This window comes from Aquarana catesbeiana, linkage group LG07 (genome assembly GCF_042186555.1).
Source record: "Aquarana catesbeiana isolate 2022-GZ linkage group LG07, ASM4218655v1, whole genome shotgun sequence".
Taxonomy (NCBI): Eukaryota; Metazoa; Chordata; class Amphibia; order Anura; family Ranidae; genus Aquarana; species Aquarana catesbeiana.
This window is the reverse complement of record NC_133330.1, coordinates 288,283,331-288,305,517: the sequence shown is the minus strand read 5'-3', so window position 1 is coordinate 288,305,517 and position 22,187 is coordinate 288,283,331. Positions and strand designations below refer to the sequence as shown.

General features: G+C 44.5%; 2 protein-coding genes across 3 annotated transcripts in view; one reads left to right on the top strand and one right to left on the bottom strand.

Annotated features, from left to right (window-relative positions):
- Window positions 1-5,312, bottom strand: part of CYB5RL (cytochrome b5 reductase like) — a 35,865-nt gene extending 30,553 nt beyond the window's left edge. For both annotated transcript variants that reach the window (XM_073593476.1, XM_073593477.1), the window contains exons 1-2: window positions 4,900-5,312; window positions 3,450-3,635 (exon numbers count right to left, since the gene is read on the bottom strand). In XM_073593476.1, coding sequence (XP_073449577.1) covers window positions 3,450-3,635; window positions 4,900-4,950 — 237 coding nt within the window. In that variant the 5' untranslated portion in view covers window positions 4,951-5,312. The remainder of the gene's footprint in view (window positions 1-3,449; window positions 3,636-4,899) is intronic.
- Window positions 4,924-22,187, top strand: part of MRPL37 (mitochondrial ribosomal protein L37) — a 22,665-nt gene continuing 5,401 nt past the window's right edge. Inside the window, exons 1-6 of the mRNA XM_073593475.1 lie at window positions 4,924-5,303; window positions 7,845-8,028; window positions 8,716-8,831; window positions 12,041-12,226; window positions 15,786-15,940; window positions 21,613-21,816. Coding sequence (XP_073449576.1) covers window positions 4,976-5,303; window positions 7,845-8,028; window positions 8,716-8,831; window positions 12,041-12,226; window positions 15,786-15,940; window positions 21,613-21,816 — 1,173 coding nt within the window. The 5' untranslated portion in view covers window positions 4,924-4,975. The remainder of the gene's footprint in view (window positions 5,304-7,844; window positions 8,029-8,715; window positions 8,832-12,040; window positions 12,227-15,785; window positions 15,941-21,612; window positions 21,817-22,187) is intronic.

Genomic DNA, 22,187 nt, shown 5'->3' with positions numbered 1-22,187 from the left:
TGCATTACTTTAACTGACAATTGCGCAGTCGTAGGACGCTGTACCCAAATAAAATTGATGTCTTTTTTCCCAGGGCTTTCTTTTGGTGGTACTTGATCACCTCTGCGTTTTTTTCTTTTTGCGCTATAAACAAAAAAAAGAGCGACAATTTTGAAAAAAAAAAAAAACAATATTTTTTACTTTATGCTATAAAACGCATCCAATAAAAAAAAAAATTAGGCCAATATGTATTCTGTTACATGTTTTTGGTAAAAGAAATCCCAATAAGCGTACATTGATTTGTGTGCTCAAAAGTTATAGCGTCTATAAACTATGGGATATATTTATTAAATTTTTATTTATTCATTACTAGTGATGTCAGCGATCAGTGATTTTTAGCGGGACTGCGACATTGCGGCGGACAAATCGGACACCAATGCCCCGTACACACGATCGCTAGCAAAACTCCCATGAGAGCTTTTTGTCGGAAAATGCGATCGTGTGTATGCTCCATTGGTCTTTTGATGGCGGAATTTCAGCCAGCAAAGATTGAGAGCATGTTCTATTTTTCGGTCGGGAAAAGTTCCTATCCGAAAATGCGTTAGTCTGCATGCAGTTCGGACGCGCAAAAAAATCACGCATACTCGGAAACAATTTGACGCATGCTCGGAAGCATTGAACTTCATTTTCTCAGCTCAACATAGTGTTGTACATCACCGCGTTCTTGTCGGTAGAAAGTTCAGAGAACTTTTGAGTGACCGTGTGTATGCAAGGCAAGCTTGAGCGGAATTCCGTCGGAAAAACCATCCAAGTTTTTTCTGACGGAAATTCCGATCGTGTGTACACGGCATAAGTGACACTTTTTGGGGACCAGTGACACCAATACAGTGATCAGTGCTAAAAAAAATGCATTGCCACTGTACTAATGAAACTGGCAGGAAAGGGGTTAACATCAGGGGCGATCAAAGGGTTAAATGTGCTCCTAGGGGGTGCTTGCTAACTGTGGGGGGAGGTGCTTTGACTGGAGGAAGACAGAGATCCGTGTTCCTGCTTAGCAGAAACAGAAGATTTCCATCTTCCCCTCTCACAGAACGGCAGTCTGCCTATATAAACATATAAATTCTCTCTCTCTCTGGAACGATCGGTGGGTCCCGGCAGACATGGGGTCCACCGGACCCGCTGATTGGCTCCCGCTGTGTCCAATCACAGTGGGAACGGGTCGCCGACCCCAGACCCAGTGCATAAAATCACATACAGGTACGTGAATTTGGCAGGAGGGCCTGCCAGCCGCAGTATATCTGCCTGGGGTGGTCCATAAGAGGTTAATAGAAGTTCAAGTGAAAGTTAAATCAGTATTAAACCCAAAAGCAAACCTTATATAACAGCTTACCAATTCTTATATGTGATGGCTGCATTTCCTTGTTTAGGCTTTCTTTCTTCTATTTTCATCTATTGAACCAGGCAGCAAGTCTGTTGTTTTTCAAAAGCACAAGCTCTCCAGTAGGATGAGACATACCACGTAACACTGACAGGGGTGATCAAATGGTCAGCTTTTATTTATTTATGTAAAACCTTTATGCCAAAAAGAAAAAAAAAAACTGTTTGCTGTAACCGATTATAAAGTGTGAGCTGGAGTTTGGCTTCAATTTGTTAGTGTATCTAAATTTGCTAATGTAACGAAGGATGTGTCCTGAAAGCCGCACATCAATGCAACCCATTAGCGGAGAGGTGAATGTCAGTCTCAGCCTGGGCTCCCACCAGGCCACTCCCCCCAACACGTTTCGCTCCGCCCCTCGGAGCTTAGTCATGGGGATCCCCATGATTAAGCTCCGAGGGGTGGAGTGAAACACGTTGGGGGCATGGCCTGGCAAGAACCCAGGCTGAGACTGCCATTCACCTCACCGCTAACGGGTTTGCATTGATGTGTGGCTTTCAGGACACATCCTTCGTTCAATTAACGTTTGGAGCTCCTTCCCTGGCCAGCACTCAGCGATGGGCACAGGATCAGCATCCCTTACAGCCTGAGCGGCACAAATCTTTCTCTTATATAAAATTTGCTAATACATTTAACACTATCCTCCCTCTAGACTGACAATGCTGCTGTCTGCTGTGCCTTCTATGCTCATTCCTCCAGAGTTATGTCTCATTAATACAGGAGGTGCGTTACTGGCCAGATCACCAGGTGAAAACAGCCAAATAAAGGAAAACAAATGCAGCCACCACATCTAATGATTGGAAAGCTGCACTATATATCACATTTTTGGGTTTAATACCGCTTTAAATTTAAACTACTGCGGCCAAAATCTTTTCCTATTCATATGTCTGGTGTTTTTATTATTTATTTATATTGTGTATTTTGTGGTAGGGTGATAATAGGCGTGTACAATCTTATACCTTTCATTGTCTAATAATGTTTTAAAGGAAGGCAGGAGAGAATCCGATTGGATGTTGATTACAATTCTTCACTTACAAAAGTCTATCTAATAGTCTGTGGTAGACATGTGCAATTCGTTTTGGTCTGAATGTAAAGTCGGATGAATTTTTGGTTATTCTGAGATTTGGTGTATCCGAATCTCAGAATTAAATAGTAACAAATTTTCGATACAATTAGTTAAATTTTGTATATTCTAACGAATTCCAAATTTTCAGAACGATTCGAATTCGGATCAAAAAATGATCGGCCGATTCAAATTCTGTGTAAAGAATAGCTGGTTGTTAAGGAACAAGCCAGGAAGCCGGCCGCTGCGTCCTTAACAACCGATGACTCATCAACTGTCAGTGGACTTCCCCGCTGAGAGCTGAAATGTAAACAAAACAATGCCAGCAATAGCTGAAAAATTCAGAAGAAAACAGCGTGGGGTCCCCCCCAATCCATACCAGGCCCATGCGGGGGGACCCCACGCATTTTTTTTTAGCATGGGGTTCCCCTTAAAATCCAGACCCTAAGGCCTGGTATGGTTTGGGGGGAGGACCCCACGCTAAAACAAAAAAAAAAGGAGTGGGTTCCCCCCTCAAGGGCCTGGTATGGATTGGGGGGGGACCCCACGCTGTTTTTTTCTGAATTCATCATTACCGCCATTTTTTTGTTTACATTTCAGCTCTCAGCAGGGAAGTCCACTGACAGCTGATGAGTCATCGGTTGTTAAGGACGTGGCGAACGGCTTCCCGTACCCAATCCTTAACAATCAGCTATTCTTCACACAGAATTCAAATTGGTTGATCATTTTTCGACCAATCTGAATTCGAGTTCTTCTGAAAATTTGGAGTTCGTTAGGAAATTAATAAGCAAAATGAAACAAAAACGAAACTAAAGGAATTCCAAACCGAATCAACGAAACGAAATTTGTAACATATCGAATCTGAATCTGAAACAAAACACATTTTTCCATTCTGCACATGTCTAGTCTGGGGATATGAAGCTGCCAATGAATGTGTCCGATATGAAGTATGTGTAGACCCCGTGTTATTACCTCTTTGTCTTTGGCTCTCCTGAGGATTTGGGGGTCTCCCCTGTCTTTGGCCTTCTCCCACAATTCCAGATCAGCTTGATAGATATCATAGACACAAGGGGAACAGCCACTTCCACAACACTGAGCCGGGGTGGGCTCCACAGGTCTCAATGCCTGCCAGTCAGTGCCATCGGGATCACCCATCACCTGCAGAGTACAGAACGTCTTATAGAACAAGGACACCATATTCTACAAAAAGCAGGTCAGGTGGACGGGGTCCGGGACAGGAAACGTAGTGAATGAGGACTGAGGACTTGAGGAAAAGGAGGGTTTTGTAGAATAAGAAGGACGTAGTCCTGGAAAGGGACAGCTTGGGAAGGTGGAGGGACAGGGGATGGTGGTCTAGGAAAGGGACAGTGTTGGAAGAAGGAAGGACAGAGGACTGTAGTTTGGGGAAAGAACAGTTTTGGAGGAAGGAGGGAGATTATTGTAGTCCAGAAGTACCATTGTGGAGGGTGGAGGGATAGAGGACTGTAGTCCAGGAAAAGGACAGTTTTGGAGGTAGGAAGGAGAAGATTGTAATTCAGGAGAGGGTAGGTTTGGGAGGATGGATGGACAGTGTATTGTAGTCCAGGAGAAGGACAATGTTGGAGGAGGGAGAAGACTGTAGTCCAGATGAAGGAACGTTTTGGATGGACAGGGAACTATAATTCAGGAGAGGGACAGTATTGGAGGATGGAGGGACAGAGGACAGTAGTCAAGGAAAGGGACAATTTTGAAGGAAGCAGAGGGGGGACCATCGCTCAGGAGAGGGACAGTGTTAGAGGATATAGAGACAGGAGGACAGTAGTCAGGGAAAGGGATGGTTTCAAAGAAAGGAGGGAGAGAATTCTAGTCCATGAAAAAGACAGGTTTAGAGGAAGGAGGGAGAGGATTATAGTTCAGGAGAGGGACAGTTTGGGAGGAAGGAGGGAGAGGATTGTAGTCTAGGAGATTGACAGTTTGGGAGGGGATTGTAGTCTAGGAGAGGGACAGTTTGGGAGAAGGGAGGAGATTGTAGTCTAGGAGAGGGGCAGTTTGAGAGGAGGGAGGAGATTGTAGTCTAGGAGAGGGAAAGTTTGGGAGGGGATTGTAGTCTAGGAGAGGGACAGTTTGGGAGGAGGTAGGAGATTATAGTCTAGGAGAGAGACAGTTTGGGAGGGGATTGTAGTCTAGGAGAGGGACAGTTTGGGAGGAGGGAGGAGATTGTAGTCTAGGAGAGGGGCAGTTTGAGAGGAGGGAGGAGATTGTAGTCTAGGAGAGGGACAGTTTGGGAGGAGATTGTAGTCTAGGAGAGGGACAGTTTGGGAGGAGGGAGGGACAGAAGACTGTAGTCCAGGGTGAGGACGGAGGATTGTAGTTCAGGGGGAGGACGGAGGATTGTAGTTCAGGTATATTAGTGATATGCTCTGTAGATCTCACACATGCTCACACCTCTCTCCTCCATACACTCTCTGACTCTCTCCCTCCAGTGACAGTCCATTTCCCGTCATCCTCAGCGCCCCAAGATGGCGGCCTCCATGCTGCAGCCGGTGTCCGGGCGCTGTGTCCGAGGCCCGGGGCTCCGTTGTGTCAGTGTGTCCTCCCGGTGTAGTAGGAAGCAGCAGACCGTACAGCCCCGGGTGAAGACGGAGCCCCCGGAGATCCCGGGACTGGAGCGGATCACATACGCGGACCGGGGATACTTCCTCCCCTGGCTGGCCCGGCCCAACTACCCCCGATGGAGTCCGGACTGGCACAACCCCCGGCACCACCGATGTCCGCCCTCCGAGGACATGCCGCTCCACAAGGACACCGCGGCCTATGTCTTCAGTGCCAAATGTCGTCTGATGGGAGGTACGGGGGGCAAGGTGACCCTGGGGGGCTGAGAGCTCCGGAGTGGAGGGGGGTTCAGCGATCTGAGAGGGTGGAAGGGGATGCTGGGTGACCCAAGGGTGGAGTGGGGTGACCTGAGGACGGAGAGGGGCGCTGGGCGACCCGAGGACGGAGAGGGGCGCTGGGTGACCCAAAGACAGAGCCGGGTGATCTGAGGACGGAGGGGGACACTGGGTGACCCGAGGATAGTGGTAGGTGACCTGCGGATAGAGTGACATGCAGCTGACCTGATGATAAAGAGGGGCACATTTTGACCCAAGGGTGCAGTGGAGCAACCTGAGGATGGAGCAGGGCAAAGGGTGACCCAAGAGTTGAGCTGGGTGACCCAAGGGTGGAGGGACCGGAGGATGGAGCAGTGTTTGGGGTGACCCAAGGGTGGAGCGACCGGAGGATGGAGCAGTGTTTGGGGTGACCCAAGGGTGGAGCGACCGGAGGATGGAGCAGTGTTTGGGGTGACCCAAGGGTGGAGTGGAGAGGAGAGAAGCAGTTGACACGAAGACGGAGGGGGGGTGTAGAGAGACCCAAGGGTGGAGTATGGTGTGACCTGAAGATGGAGCAGGATGACCCCAAAATGAAGTTGAATTAGGGGTGGCTCAAGGATAGAGGGAAGAACTTACTGAGTGGTGTAGGTGACCTGAGGGTGATGGGGAATGCCGAATGACCTTGGAGGGGAGGTGGTTGTCTGGTGAGCTCGTTGTGGAGGGGGAATACTCACACCAAAGGGGGGGGGGGGAATGGTAAACCGTGGGTGTTTTGCAAGGCGACCTGTAAAATGTCATACAGTATTTCTCAGGCCAGTCCTGTAGTCCCAGTTGGACACACACCTACCTGTGTATTTGTGACCTTACTCTCAACACACAGGACATCTCCGGTCATACTAGGCTTCCATCCCAGGAGACAACTTGTAGGTGTCATGATCAGTGAGAACATTCTGTTCCTCCTCCATTCTTTTCCTACTGACCCCACCAGCATGGCATCTTTTCTTCACTCCTTCCTTTCTGTCCGGCACTCTATGACCAGTGAGCTAGTGATGGCAAACCCTGGCACCCCAGATGTTTTGGAACTACATTTCCTATGATGCTCAACTACACTGCATAGTGCATGATGGGAAATGTAGATCCAAAACATCTGGGGTGCCAAGGTTGGCCATCACTGGTATAGAAGAAGGTCAGTATTTTTTTGTGATCCTGACAATTTGGTGAATTGGTAGGACTGGTGGAGGTCCTTAGCTGGGCTTGGAAAGCTCTTTATGTGCATTCTGTGTGGCTGTGAGAAGTCGAGTGAGGGGAAATCTTCCCAACAGGGATACCAACAAGAACTTCCCTGAATGATACAGAACCTTTTCTGTGTCTCCTGAACTTCTTTGTAATTGTCAGTGAGAGAGAGAGAGCGGGATTTAGAAGAACTCAGTGAGTCACTGGATGTGGTGCCCCATGGCCGTCTTCTGAATGAGAAGGATTGATCGGACAGTTTAGAAAACATTGTTCGGTTGATATTTTTCTGCTCATAAGCCAGCCCTGGAATTGTCTACAGACGGGATTAACTGCTACAGTAAGCTATAGATTCCTATATCCTTGCAAAAACAGTCTGGATGAAGGAACCTTCCCTGCCCAGTATTGTATCTCGACAGTCTGCACCAATAAAGACGGCTTCTGATTGGATACAACCTCTGTTTGGCTGACAGTTTTCCACCTGATTCCTTTTGATTTTCAGATCGAAGGATGTTGGGTGGGAGACCCTCTCCCTCTGACCCTCAACAGGGCCACCCTCTGCTCAAATTTCAGCCAGTTCATGAAGAACTTGCCAAAATTTGCTCCATGTATGGCCAGCTTTAGGGAAGGGAAGTTCATTCAAAACAATAAAGCAGGTACAGTATTTAATGATATGCAAAGGTTATGTACACAGATATGGAACATACCTTTAAAGATAATGACCCAAAAATTGATTTGCTGACATGTTAACATTTAAAGACGATCTCCAGGCAAAAAAAAAAAAAAAAAGCCCCATGCAGTGGGGCTGGCACACGCTGCATGGGTTTTTGTCTAGATTAAGATTGGAGAGAGGAGATATACTTACCTAATCCTCCCAGCACAAGACCAGTGCAACACCCCTGCACTCCAGCGGTCTTGAGTTGTGGACTGTTTCTAATGTCATCAAGCACAGACCAGGAACAGTCCACTGCTGGACATTGGGGGAGCACAATTTTCTGATGGAGCGGGGGATTAGGTGAGTATAAGCATGTCCTTCACTCCTAGAGAAGACAAGCAGTTGACTTGTGCAATGTGAACACTGCCTGGCTGTGTGGCAAACCTTTTTTCTTTTGCCCGGAGTTGGGCTTTAAAATTTGGTTCCATAATACTGAATGATGGAACTAATCAGATTAATCTTTCCCCAGCTACTATGGCTGTCTGTACTTTGCACATAATGAATACCTTTTACACCTGTTCAATAACCCTATGTGGAAAACACCCGGGGATAAAATTAAGCTCTCTCACTCTGTAGGTGTGAAGCAGGCCCTCTGGCTGACCAAATCCAGTTTAATTGAAGGCTTGCCACAGGGTATAATGAGTATATGTGAAGATCCGGCATACACATTCCCGAACCATGAAGAGCTGGTACACAATACAATTTCCAATGCCTGCCTGTGGAGCACCGTCGAGGAACAGAGACCCAGGGAAGAGTACTGGTGAGTGTCACACCTTGACCAACCAAGTTAGGTCTTGATAATACAGCCTCGTGTCACACCATTTCAGCTTGTACAGAATTAATGAACTGGATTACAGGGGGCAGGGTTGGGAACACCTGACCTATACGTTCAAAGGGCTCAGAAGATTATTTTTCCAGAATACCAAATTACCAGCATTGTTGGATACCTTCACTGAGGGAAATACTCAGATTGCCACCAGTGGGCTCTACAGCTGGACATGCTATTGACAATAGTTCCTTGGCTGGAATACTGATTCAGTAACTTCAATACTTTTGGGGTCGCTGGTATGGAGAAAGTGCAGATCAAGAGTTTCAACCTTGCTTAGTGCTTACTAGTTCCCAGTCAGGGACTCAAAGTATTAAAACCAGAGACAGCCAGGAAACTAGTAATTTCAGAAGGAAGTCAGCAATGGTAGTCTTAGTACTCATATCCAGGCAGCTGTAAACCTTTGAGCTTGGTTCTGCCCCCTCCTGGCTTCCAAGCCTCCAAATTGCTAATTGAACGTGAGATAGCTGAATGACCGAGAGATGACTTCATCAGTCTGCCGCTTCTCCTTCACTGTCCAATACAGAGGTCTTTTGTGTGCATTGTATCTGTGTACTTATCTGTTTGTCCAGCACATTTGTTTATAATAAAGACTGTAATAATGTTCCTTTAATTTTTAAGCCCAAAGCTGCTGCAAGGTCTTCTGCATTTGTGCCGGACACAGAGCCCTTCATATCCTGGCCTCTCCCAAAGGAGCTTTATAGAAAATTATCGCCTAGCAGCATCCTGGAGAAGAGGTAAGTCCCATACATGAACCTACAACAGGGAACTGGTACTAATAAAATGTGCATGAACCATGTTTGTTTAAAAAAAATGATACGCAAAGTATGGTAATACTTGCACAAATGAAGACTAAGTAATGTAGTGTGTGAAGGAGATTTGTGTCCTGGAACAGGAAGTAAAGGGAAATCTCTGATGAAACACATCTGGAATTCTATTGCAGCAGTTTAACTGCTTCCTGCAAACATGATTGCTGGACTGTTCTGAGACAGCAAAGTTCTGGTACTTCCATGTGACGGCGATTGCTGCCACCTCCCAGGCATTCCTATTTGCCACTTCAAGGTGCCTGCAGTTTACACATTGGCAGCCACATTGTTTGCTTGTTTTGCTCAGAATAGGAATTAAAAAAAAAACAAAAAAAACTGTTTCTATTACATTACTGGACATCGCGGTTTCTCAGTGCATCTCTATACATCACTACTCGAGAGCCCTCAGCCCTGATTTAAGTGGTTGGCTTGCTCTTGGGAGAAGTTATGGTAATAAAAAAAATACCTTGATACTCTCCTAGGCAGGCTGCATTTGCATGAAGATCACCCTGGGTAACGCTGAGCTTTTGTAAAGGAACTGAAATCCAATGAATGAAAGGGGCAGGCTGGGCCAGTCAGGTTAGAGACAAAAGAGCTTGATGATGCTGGACGTCCTTCAGACAGGAAATGAGGTGGGTTTTATCTGACATGCTGCAGCTTCAAATGAATATTGTGATAAGCTAGTGCAGTAAAATCAGAGTAGGAAATTTCAGTACCGAAGAGGAGCCTGTGCAACTGTGTGGGGCTGAAGATAAAGCTGGAGTTCAGCCTTTTGGGGAAAAATTAATTAATGTACATATTTCTACGGGAAAAAAAATGTGCATTTAATTATTTTTCCTGCAGGAGCCTGGAAAGCATTGCAGCCAAATCAGTAGATCACAAGTGCAATGTCAGGCTCCTGCAGACTCTCAGTATAGCTGTCTGCCCATACCACCTATACAGTTACTGAAGAGCAGGAAGATCAATAAACTACAAGAGAGCTCACTAGCGCCCTCACAGTTCATTGAGAACTACAAGCCATTTTCCGCAGTGGAAGACAGTACTTGTAGTCCATTCATTCACAGATATCTGTGGATGAATGAACGTGGAGTTTCGCACAGTTTAAATTGTGACAGCGGGTGCGGGGAGAAGAAACCCTGCTTGCTGCCACCAGGGGAGGATTCAGGGGGTGCTGTGTGTGTAGACTGCTGGAGCATGTTACACATTACATCCTACATATGGGTGTAATGTGTAACATGCTTCCAAAGTTGAACCCATCCTTAAAGCGGAGTTCCACCCTAAATTCAAACTTCTGCTTTAAGCACTCCTGAAGTGCCACATTTGGAATGTCATTTTTTGGGGCGGGAGTGGGTACTTAGTTTAGAGTGGGACATCCTGTCCCACTTCCTCCTTCCTGCTCTTGGCCGCCTAGGGGACTCCTCCTCTTCTCCTAGGCGGCACGTCTCTCTGTACAATCTTCTGGGACACGTCACAGGTCCCAGAAGATTGGCTGGCCACTAGCAGAGCGCAGCGCTCGCCCGGCCGAGGAGCCGAAAGCTGTCACGGCCGGGTGCCCACAGTGGCTGTGATGGCGCCGGAGGAGAGGAGAGGGACAGGAGCGAGGCTCCGGGCGGCTGCATCGATGGACCGTGGGACTGGCGAGTCTCTGTTTAGCTACACTTTTTGTAGTTGCTGACTTTTAATGAACTAAAACACGTGTGGAACTCCGCTTTAAAGCGGAAGTAAACCCATCCATAAAACAGTTTAATTTCTGGCACGTGCTGGAAATGTAACAATCCCATTGGTTGTGCTCTCAACCAAACTGTCAAACCATCCAATGGCTGGTGTCATAACGGATCACATGTGCAGCATTATGGCAGTTGAAGAGTAAACAGAGGCAAAGATGGCAGCTTCCTTGGCTGAAAACGATAGGAGGGTTTACTTACACTTTAAAGTGTATGTAAAGGCAGAAGGTTTTTTTATCTTAATGCGTTGATAAAAATACTTACCTCACTAATACTTACCTGGGCCCATCTCTATCCAGCGATGTGCACGAGTGCCGCGGCCGTCTGGGACTCTCCCTCCTAATTGGCTGAGAGACAGCAGCTGCATTGGCTCCCGCTGCTGACCATCAAAGTCAGTTAGCTAATCAGGAGAGAGAGAGGGGGCAGAGCTGAACCGCAGCTCTGCGTCTGAATGGGGACCTGCGGCTCGGCTCAGGTGCCCCCATAGCAAACTGCTTGCTGTGGGGGCACTCGACAAGATTAAGGGGCCAGGTGTGCCGGCGAGGGACCCGAGAAGAGGAGGATCTGGGCTGCTCTGTGCAAAACCAACTACACAGAGGAGGTAAGTGACTTTAGTATCACTTTAAGTATAACTTTTAGATATTGTATATTTATTCCCTTTCCAGAAATCAGTGTTTCTCCTGGCAGTGCCTACATCTTCCAAGTAGGCCGCCACCAACATTGTTCAGACATCATTCAGCATCTGCTTCCTACATTAAAATCCTTTGCCTAAATTACCAAAGTGTGCAAATTCCGGTGCAGTAATTGTTAGTTTCTAAGAGGTGTGTGTACTTTTTCACACAGATCAGCCCCCTACTGCTACCTTCCATCATGACTTTGCTACATCCTGGTAGTTAGAATGTTGTAGTCAGACTGATTATATGGTTCTCCTGGTTTCCTCTACCCTAGACTCCAGCCTAGCCACAGCTGCTTTATTGCTTTAATGATAAAAGATTGATCTTATTGAAAAAAAAATATATTGTTGCTGTAAATTGCATTATATTAGAAATGTATTCACGCAGACTACTAAAGTTAGTAAAAGATCCACTTTAAAATCTGTGCTAAGAGAAATATGGAAGCTGACGGAGCTGACTTCTGCCTGACAGTCCTAGGTACCAGACTGTATCTGGCTTCAGTGCCTTCTGAGTTACAGGCCCTGAACTAGCATTGAGCAAATGAATTCCTGATTGGCCTGTTTGTTCCAGGTCAGTGACTCACAATACTGAAGTCAATGAATCAGCATGACACCAGGCAACTAGCATTTTCATAACGAGAGGTCAGCAGTGACAGCCCAGGCATTTCTCTGATCTTGTAGAGTCATGACAGCTGTATTTTCTACATGTAATGTTTAAACTGAAGCTTGTATTGGTTCTGCAGAATCCGTCCTTTATTTTGTGAGAGGGATCACTGGTGTAGTGATGAGCACTAAAACTGCCCTAGAACCCCAGGCATCGCCGAGCGACATCCAAGTCACAGAGCAGCAAGGCCTGGATTCCCTGTACCCACTGTCTCCCGCTATCGATCTTCAGGAGGTGAATGTGTACGAGGAACGAAATCATCTAGGTATGATTCCCAGCTTCAGCAAGATGGGCTATTTGAATAAAAAAATGGCTTTAGTGCCAGTTCACACAACGTGCAGAACCAGTGCGTTTTAGTTCTGCATCAAAAACGCATGGAAAGTAGGTTATATGGTTTCCAATGGCATAGTCCACACCAGTGCAGTCAGTTCCAGGGCTTTACAGTGCCAGAAAAAAAAAGTAGAACATGCTGCATTTTTCCTGCACTGGACTGTACTGGAATGCAGTAAAACGCATCAAAAACGCCGTGGAATGCATCAAAAATGCACTGGACCCTAGTATAGTGAAAAACAGGGAAAAAAGCACCTGGAATGCATCCAGAAACGCATCAGAAAAGCACCAAAAGGAGGAAAAAATATTGCTTGATACTGACTGTTGATGGGGAATCCTTCCTGCTGCTCTATTGTGTTCTGACAGTGGGAGGTTTCCCTGCCATCAGAGAACAATGATTATTTCTAGCAGCTATAGCAGCCAGCAGTGATCACACAAATAAAAAAAACTCGACAGGCTTGTTGCACTGAAGTCGATCAGTCGTTCTTGCTGAAGTGGCCAAATTTCAATCAGTATATAGCCGCCTTTAAGAAGAACTCTGTGCAAAATTTTTATTTTCCCATGCAGTGGTACTGTTCCCGCACTGTATGGGCTAACTGCTCATTTTGTCTAGGGGCGCAAGGAAAAGCTATAGTTACCCGATCCTTCGATCCTCCAGAAAACCTTGCTCCCCCACATCCAGCGGTGGACTGTTCCTGCCATCCTCACATCCAGAGACAGCTTATGGACATGATGACACCAGGAACAGTCCACTCACAAGACGGCTAGCGTGCAGGGCAGCAGGAGCGGTGGGGATCGGTCTTGCGCTCGAAGGATTGGCGGATTAGGTAAGTATATCTCCGCTCTGCAATCCCCTAGACCAGTGATGGCAAACCTTGGCACTCCAGATGTTTTAGAACTACATTTCCCATGATGCTCACACACTCTGTAGTGTTGATGAGCATCATGGAAAATGTAGTTCCAAAACATCTGGGGTGCCAAGATTCGCCATCACTGGTCTAGACAAAAAGGAGCAGTTAACCCATGCAGTGCAGGAACAGGACTACTGCATGAGAAAATAAAAAATCTTCTTCTTGAAGGCTGGGTTCACACTGCAGCACTGAGCGGCTCACAGCAGGGGTCCGGTGCATCCCTGTTCACCATTTCAGGTCCGATTTTAGCTCAAATTTTTGGCTGAGTTTGGACCTGAAACGGACCAGAAGACGCACAGGACTTTTGTGAAATTCGCACCAGAACCGCTCCGGAGATGTGTGAACCGGCTCCATAGAGAGCTGGTCACAATCTCCTGACATGCGAATTGGATGCGGTGAATTCACCGCATCCAATTCGCAGTAGTGTGAACCCAGCCTAAGGCTAATGATACGCAGATGATTTTGTAGCAAAGATTAATCACTGCTGCAAATCACTAATGCCATTGACTTGCAGCTACCATTTTCATTTCGTTTACATTTTGAAGTCCCTGGTGATTATGCTGTAGCATTGGGTTGTGCTCTGATGTAATTCGCTCTCCTTCAGCGATTTAAGCTAAACTAAAGAGGTGAATGATAAGCGATTGTCTCTGGCAATTTTACTGCCAACACAAAACTGCTGAATCTCAATTGTAGAGTTAGGAATTCCATAGAAAATGATTATGATTTTTTTTTTTTTAGCAAGAAATCACTAAAACAAAATCAAGGTCTAAGTGGTGCCCAAAAAATTGCCAATGTGACATTAGCCGTAGGGTTCTCTCTGTAATTGCAGGGAGAAATATTTAGCTACAGAGCCTAATGTTTATGAAAGCAAAACTAAAAGCTCCCCAAAAACCTGTGCAGCGGCAAATGATAAAGTATATGGCTCTTTTTGCTCATTTAACAAAGATTGCAATGTGACCGTTTATTTTTAAGGTTATGGCCAAAGACTACTTTTTCACTTTCTTTGCTGTATTCTTTGCAGTGTGTATACTTCTTTGCCCTCCCCAAATCCCCACTGCCATATTGTGTGTCTGCTATGCTGTCCTGGACTACAGTGTGATGCAATGTAGTCACATGGTACAGTCCTCTGGAGACACATCCATCACCTAGTATTCATCACTGCCCAGGACACATATGAACCCGCTCAGCAAAGCATGATCCCACTAACTCTGCGATTTTCCCTGTCGCTGTAATTGTAACTCCCAAAAAAATGCTCCGCTATAGGGAGAAAATGCTTTGAATGCTGGAAGCTGTAGTTTTGCTGTTTACCTCCTATGCCTCTGAATTTTAAGGGGATACCTATGCTCTCCACACCCTTTAGACTCGGGTGGGGGCAATGAGGATGGGAAGTGTCAGAAACTTACATTGAACAGAGGTGAGCAAAATATGCATCATGAAATGAGGTTTTACTGCACAACGCATGTAGAATATGAAGTACAGACATGGAAATCTTAGTTGTACTTTAAACCCTTTTGCTTTTTGGACGTACTAGGCACGTCCAGAGAGTAAAGTGTTTAAAATAAGCTCATGAGCTTGCATTTGTTTTGTTCAGACGGATCCTAGCTGTCATGCAAGAGTGATCTGGGCGTCTGAGTAGCCGCCCAATCACTTTTCAGTGTAGACGGTGTGCTCCTCTCCTCCTTTGTGTTTCCCAGGCTCTCCTGCTCTCCCCATGAGCACCTGAAACACATCAGATGGTTTCAGGACAGCGAGTAGGAGGAGATCGAGGTTCTCTAATCTCCCCTGCTGTCAATGAAGTGGGAAGGAATTCTCTCTGAGTGTTTCCTGTTACAGAGAAAAGGGGTAATTAAAAAATAAAATGACAATAAAATGTAATAAAAATATAAAAATTTAAAGTAACCTGTTGCCCTGAACACACCAGAAAATGCAAACTCAGCACAGGGGGTGCACACAAGTATGTAAACGGCAATTGCACCACACATGTTATATATCACCACAAACCTCAGAGTGGGAGCAATAATTTTAGGCCCGTCATTTTTACAGTTTACTCTAAACTGATGAGGTGTAAAGACATTCAAAACGTTGCCTATTGATAATTTTGGGTTCCCTATTTTTTCACCATTTTGCAGGCACATACAATTTTGAAGCTTGCACATATGGTATCTATTTACTCTGCACTGCCTTCTCTTTTATTATGTACAATGGGGATTAAATTGCGTTTGTGTGCAATAAAATCTATTTTGGTGTGTTTTTCCTGAATATATATTTTTGATAAACAATTGCACAAATATTGTGTGACATAGAAAATTGCAACTACTATATTTTTATTCTACAAACTCTCTGCTTTCTGAAAATATAGTTTTGGGGGGTTTACATTTAGCCAAAATTGCAGATTTTAAGATGTGTGCAAAAAAAAGTGAAAAAATTGCTGTAGAGGGGAACTGGTACAAATAATGCATACTTTTTAATAGTAATAAATTGCTTACTTTGCACCACATACATTTTTATAGAAATAAAATAACCCATTCTGTTTCTTTTTTCCTTTTTGATTGTCTTTGATATGTTATGATCCTTCTGCTACAGGATTTAAAGATGGCTACCCGTTCAGCCATCCACATACTATATACCTTCTGGATCCTTGTAGCACCAGAGCAGGATTCCTGCCAGACCAACTCCGTGCCAAAATGATTATGACTGCTTTTGGGAGTGCTGTGGCTAAAGCTAAGATGCTATTTGGGGTGAGTTCCGTGTTTTGCCAATGGTTAACTTCAATTTCTGACAAGCAGGAAGGTCTATGTAAAGTGCAAATCCAGGCAAATGGCTAAGTATATCATATCACAAATATGTTGGTAAACCAAATAAGTTTCAAAAAGATATAGTATCAAAAAGCAAATTGTGACACGTACATATACATTAGTACAGAATGTACCCCAATTCTGCTTTGCTATGCTACACATGAGTCACTGTCTGAAGCTGTGAGCAAACAGTGCTACAAAAAGTGTTGGGTAGACATCCAGTACATAAATGGACAGTACCATAAAGTGAAGGAAGAACCATAAAGTGGAGGTAGAGACAGACCAACAACTTTTTAAAGAGTCAGTCTCCTTACTCAAGTCATGTCCCATCTTTGAGCTTCTTCCACAACTGTTATTTGCTCATAGCGTCAGATGATGATAGCTATGTATAAGTATAGTGCAGCAGATTTGGGGTACAAAATGTACTAATGACTAATCACATTCTATTTGATATATATTTTTGATATGCTGACATATTTGTGATTTGATTGATAGCTCTATAGAGACCATTTTGGGGTGGTCTCGTATGGTTACAGCACACGTGTAATTCTTGTTTAAAGGAAAGGTTCACCTTTTGGTAACATGTTAAACCCATATTCAGGGTGTAACATGTCACTGTAGCACCGGCCCCCGCAACACCCCCCCCCTCCCGATCTCCCATTGTAACAGCGAGCAAGAGATATTCTTCCCCCACTTGCAGTCACAATTTAAAAAAAAAAAAATTGCCGTACGGGGTTAATTTTATTTAGCTGCTCTGTGCAGTGGTTTTGCACAGAGCAGGCCCGATTCTCCTCTTCTGGGGCCCCCCACTGGCAGTCCTGGCTCCTCCTGCCATCTGGGTGCTTCCATAGCAAGCCACTTGTTCTAGGGGCACTCATGCGGACTTAGTCCTGAGCTGCACTGTGTGTGTCTATTTACACACACAATGCAGCTTATCGCTGCTCCCTTGTCACTGGATTTGATCGCCACTGAGTCCTGCTGCACTCACTGAGTCCAGTGAGGAGGGGGAGATAAAGCAGTGCTCTATCGAGATCAGGCTCTCATGTAAGTTTTTAGGGGGGGAGCTACACTTAAAAAGTTTTTTACCTTTAAAGTGGTTGTAAACCCAAAAAATAAACTGACAAGTGTACCTTATACTGTAAAGCATAAGAAAGCATCTGTCCCGTCTCACCAAGGAGCAGCAGCCAGTCATTTCAATTACTCCCCTCTTTCCTACAAAAAAATGTCGCCACACACCCTCACCTATGATTGACAAAATGCTTAAAAGTCTCATACAATGGGCATGTGTCCCGCAGCAATGCACATCAAATCCATCAAGATTACTCCCCCTACTTCCTCCGACTCCCCTATGATTGGATGGTCTTCGCTGAAGCATAGACAGTCAACATGAAGTCGGGTGTCGCCCTCCTGGATGTCCTATTGGTTGGGTAGCCGGGTTGTTTTGACATGCGCAAACAACCCGGGAAACCCGCATCCAATTTGTAGAAGTGTGAACCCAGCCTCAGAGGGCTGTGACGGGCGCAGAAATTACAACAAAGAGATACAGATAATGCGATTTAGATTCTTGGGAGACAAAGCATAACAAGGTGCATGTCTTCTAACATTACTTATTATGGGGGTTACAATCACTTTAATAGAATACATTAGGGTAAAAAACCTTAAGCGTTTACAACCACTTTAAATATGAGATGACATCTATCTGATTGGAACAGATGAGCCCATGCGCATAAGTCTCGAACACAACCACTTTCCAAAAGCTTTTGAGAAAAAACAGTCTGCATGGTCAGTCAGAAGACCTCTTCTTCTTCATTGCTGATTTTCATCTGCAATGTTTGCCTATTTGATCTCCTTCCCCCTAATCTACCCTTTGACAAAATTTTAAAATTCCTTGGGGCCAGGCATCTGTCTGTGGGAGTGTGTCCAAATCCTGAAGCGTGGATGTGATTGGATCATGTATGCACATTCAGCCATTCTATAAGGGCACCTTTAACCACATAGGAGAGAATTATCAAAGGGTTGTGCAAGCGCAACCTTGCATCACTCTTCTAAACATAAAAAATGGAGCAGATGTTGCTCCTAATTAAGGGGCACAAGATAGCAGCTTTGTTGATTAGGAGCAATCGGTTCTGTGTGCCGCTGTGTCAGGCAGCACACAGAACTGTCTGCTGACCGTTTTCGACAGTTTGTTAATTCCTCTGATAGTGTCCTGTGTCACAGATAAGCACTTGAATGACCGGTTTCCTGGGATGGAGTACTATACAAATATTGACCTGGTTCCTTATTGGCCCATCACTGTAATAGCAAGCGTCACTGATCAATAGGCTTGGAGGTATGGCTAGACTGCCAATCCAAGAAGCCATAGACTTTGATTACTAAGCAGTATCAAGTAGAAAGCATAGATATAAGGCTGCATCCATGTTTTCATCCTTTGTATGATCATTAATCATGGTTATAGATTGCGCTTGCTCTGGAATTACATAGCAAGATCAAAAATCTCCTTCATTGTTATTCTGGCAGTGAGCTTTTCTTTTCATTTATTTGTGTATTACATTACACTTTTATTTAAAAAAATAAATACAAATACTACTAATACTAATATATAGTTCCTATACATATTTAAAAAAATCTCTATATTAATACAAAGTGCATTTGGCATTGTCAGGTCTCCATCAGTCATTGTAAAGAAAATCCTAGTTGCTGCTGATCTGATGGATTCAGTACCTCCTACATTACTGGCCTGGAAGAAAAATGCAATTCAGGAGTCCTGCCCTGAATGCAGAGAGAGAAACCGGCATCTAACCTTTTTCCTGGAAGGCCGGGAATGGCAGCCTTCATATTTTTCTCTATAGAAGTTTCCACTGTTCTCTCTCAGCGAGAATACCTTACAAAAAGTCAGCCATGGTTTGGGAATATGTCTCTTCTTACAACTTTATCTCCCTTATGTGTTCTGAAAAGGCTGAAAACTAAAACGTCTGATAACAATGCACAGCCGTTTAAAGGAAACCGGTCCTTAGAAAAACATGGAGTCTGCCATTACTACACTGTTTATATGAATATTCTAGTTATCTGACTGCTTGCTGATTCTACAGCTTTCGTGCTTTTGAGTTGATGATTTGTAATAATCTTTTAGATGAGGACTTCTGACTTTTCTGATCTATATAAGGAGGTCAGCAATAGTATCTTCTGTATTCTTTCTAGAGAGGTAAAGTATCTAAACCTAAGAACACAAATCTAAAGTGTACCTAAAAAAATTCTTGACTTTTTGCCTTTACGTACACTTTAAAAAAAATAAGTTTGGGATTATAAAAAATAAACTTGCACACTCACCTAGGTGGATGCAGCATCGGTCCAATGCTACATCTGCCCCCCCCAATTCCCTCTAAGATAAAGAACTGAGTGATCAAAGCCTGCTCCGTTCTCTGGTCTGCTCTGAGCACGGAGCGGTAACTGTCAGTCACCAGCTCTCTGCTCTGCCCCTCCAGAGCTCACTGGTGTGCCAGGCTGGCTCAGGCTTTCAGCGATTGAGAGGCTGAGCCAGCTGCCAGTCAGGCACCTGGGTGGGCTCCAACTTTAAAGTTGGGATTCATCCAGAGCCTGGAACAACTGGGTGACGTCAACCGGCTGAATATGGGTTACAGGAGTGCAAAGCTAAAGCCTGGTGCACACAGAGTTTTATTTATTTTTTTTTAAGTTCAGCCAAGCGGGCTGAATGAAAAACATCTGCAGAGCTTGCTGTACTAACTATGCAATGTTAGTACAGCGGTCTGCCCACTGAGCTATTGTGTTCTGTCAGGGGGACTGACCCCTCTCAGAATACACCGATCAGTGTTCGCAGTCATTGGCTGTGAGTGTTGTTCAGATGTTGATTGGCAGCTGTTTTTCCAGCATGACCGTTTGACAGCAACCGGATAGGCTGCTGTACACACGAGCCCAAATGTTGGCCCATGTGTACTAGGCTAAGTGCACTTCTGTGACCCACTTCTTCTCTAATATTGTTACAGCTTACCTGTCTATAGATGTGGTGGCTGCATTAGGTTTTTTTTTTTTCACATGGCAGTAATACACTTCCTGTCCTGGGGCAATGCTCACTTGCCATGCAATGTGCATTGAGGAGCAGTATATTGTTCCATTAGGACAGGGCTATACCTCCTGCAGAGTTTAGCTGGTAAAATGCTAACTAAAAACGCTCAACAGAGGCAGAAGGCACAGGGAGTCATCAGCTCATACGATTGCTGGCAAGACCAACAAGTACAGTGCCTTGAAAAAGTATTTATATCCCTTTAAAATTTTCCAAATTTTGTCATGTTACAACCAAAAACGTAAATGTATTTTATTAGGATTTTATGTGATAGACCAACACAAAGTGGCACATAATTGCGAAGTGGAAGGAAAATGATAAATGGTTTTCAATTTTTTTTCCAAATAAGTCAAAAGTGTGGCGTACATTTGTATTCAGCCCCCCTGAGTCAATACTTTGTAGAGCCACCTTTCACTGTAATTACAGCTGCAAGTATTTTTGGGGATGTCTCTACCAGCTTTGCACATCTAGAGAGTGAAATTTTTGCCCATTCTTCTTTGCAAAATACCTTAAGTTCTATCAGATTGGATGGAGAACATCTGTGAACAGCAATATTCAAGTCTTGCCACAGATTCTCAATTGGATTTAGGTCTGGACTTTGACTGGGCCATTCTAACACATGAATATGCTTAGATCTAAACCATTCCATTGTAGCTCTGGCTGTATGTTTTGGGTCATTGGCTTTCTTTCCACAATAACTTTCTTCTTGCCACTCCTCCATAAAGATCAGATTTGTGGAGTGTATGACTAATAGTTGTCCTGTGGACAGATTCTCCCACCTGAGCTGTGGATCTCTGCAGTTCCTCCGGAGTTACCATGGGCCTCTTGGCTGCTTCTCTGATGAATGCTCTCCTTGCCCGGCCTGTCAGTTTATGTGGACGGCCATGTCTTGGTAGGTTTGCAGTTGTGCCATACTTTTTCCATTTTCGGATGTTGGATTGAACAGTGCTCTGTGAGATGTTCAAAGCTTGGGATATTTTTTTATAACCTAACCCTGCTTTAAACTTCTTCACAACTTTTATCCCTAACCTGTCTGGTGTGTTCCTTGGCCTTCATGGTGCTGTTTGTTCACTAAGGTTCTCTAACAAACCTCCGAGGTCTTCACAGAACAGCTGTATTTATACTGAGATTAAATTACACACAGGTGGACTCTATTTACTAATTAGGTGACTTCTGAAGGCAATTGGTTTCACTAGATTTTAGTTAGGGGTATCAGAGTAAAGGAGGCTGAATACAAATGCACACCACACTTTTCAGATATTTATTTGAAAAAAAAAAAATTAAAACCATTTATCATTTTCCTTCCACTTCACAATTATGTGCCACTTTGTGTTGGTCTATCACATAAAATCCCAATAAAGTACATTTACGTTTTTGGCTGTAACATGACAAAATGTGGAAAATTTCAAGGGGTGTGAATACTTTTTCCAGGCGCTTTTTGCTCATTGATAGGATTTACATACACTTTAAGCATAATAGTGATGTACAGGTTTTGATCAGCATAGCTCCTCCTAATATTGTCCCCTACTATTTCCAGGAGGACGTCAAGAATTTGGAGAAGCCGATCGTGGTACAGAGCGTGGGTACTGATGGACACCTGTTCCACTTTATGATTCTGCAACTGAACACTCTGGATTTGGAGTCCAGCAATGGCATAAAAAATATTGTGTGGATGGATGGAGACCAGGCCTTGTATGATACCGTGGCAGGCAAAGCAAAAATCAAAAGGAAAGTGGTTGTGGTAAGTGGTTGGTGGGGGGGGGGGGGGGGACGAAAAGCTGCTAACACAATAGAGGCTGACATTTTATTATCCAAACCCATGTGTCTCGTGCATTTATGTTGTAGTTCCTAGAGTTTCTGGGCTGTCTTCAATATGTAAATCAGCCTGTGTACATCTTTCTTGAAAAAATGTGGTAGAAACCACATTTTTTATTCATCTCTTATGCCCCATACACACGGTCGGATTTTCTGATGGAAAATGTCCGATCGGAGCGTGTTGTCGGAAATTCCGATCGTGTGTGGGCTCCATCGGACATTTTCCATCGGATTTTCCGACACACAAAGTTGGAGAGCAGGAGATAAAATTTTCCGACAACAAAATCCGTTGAAGGA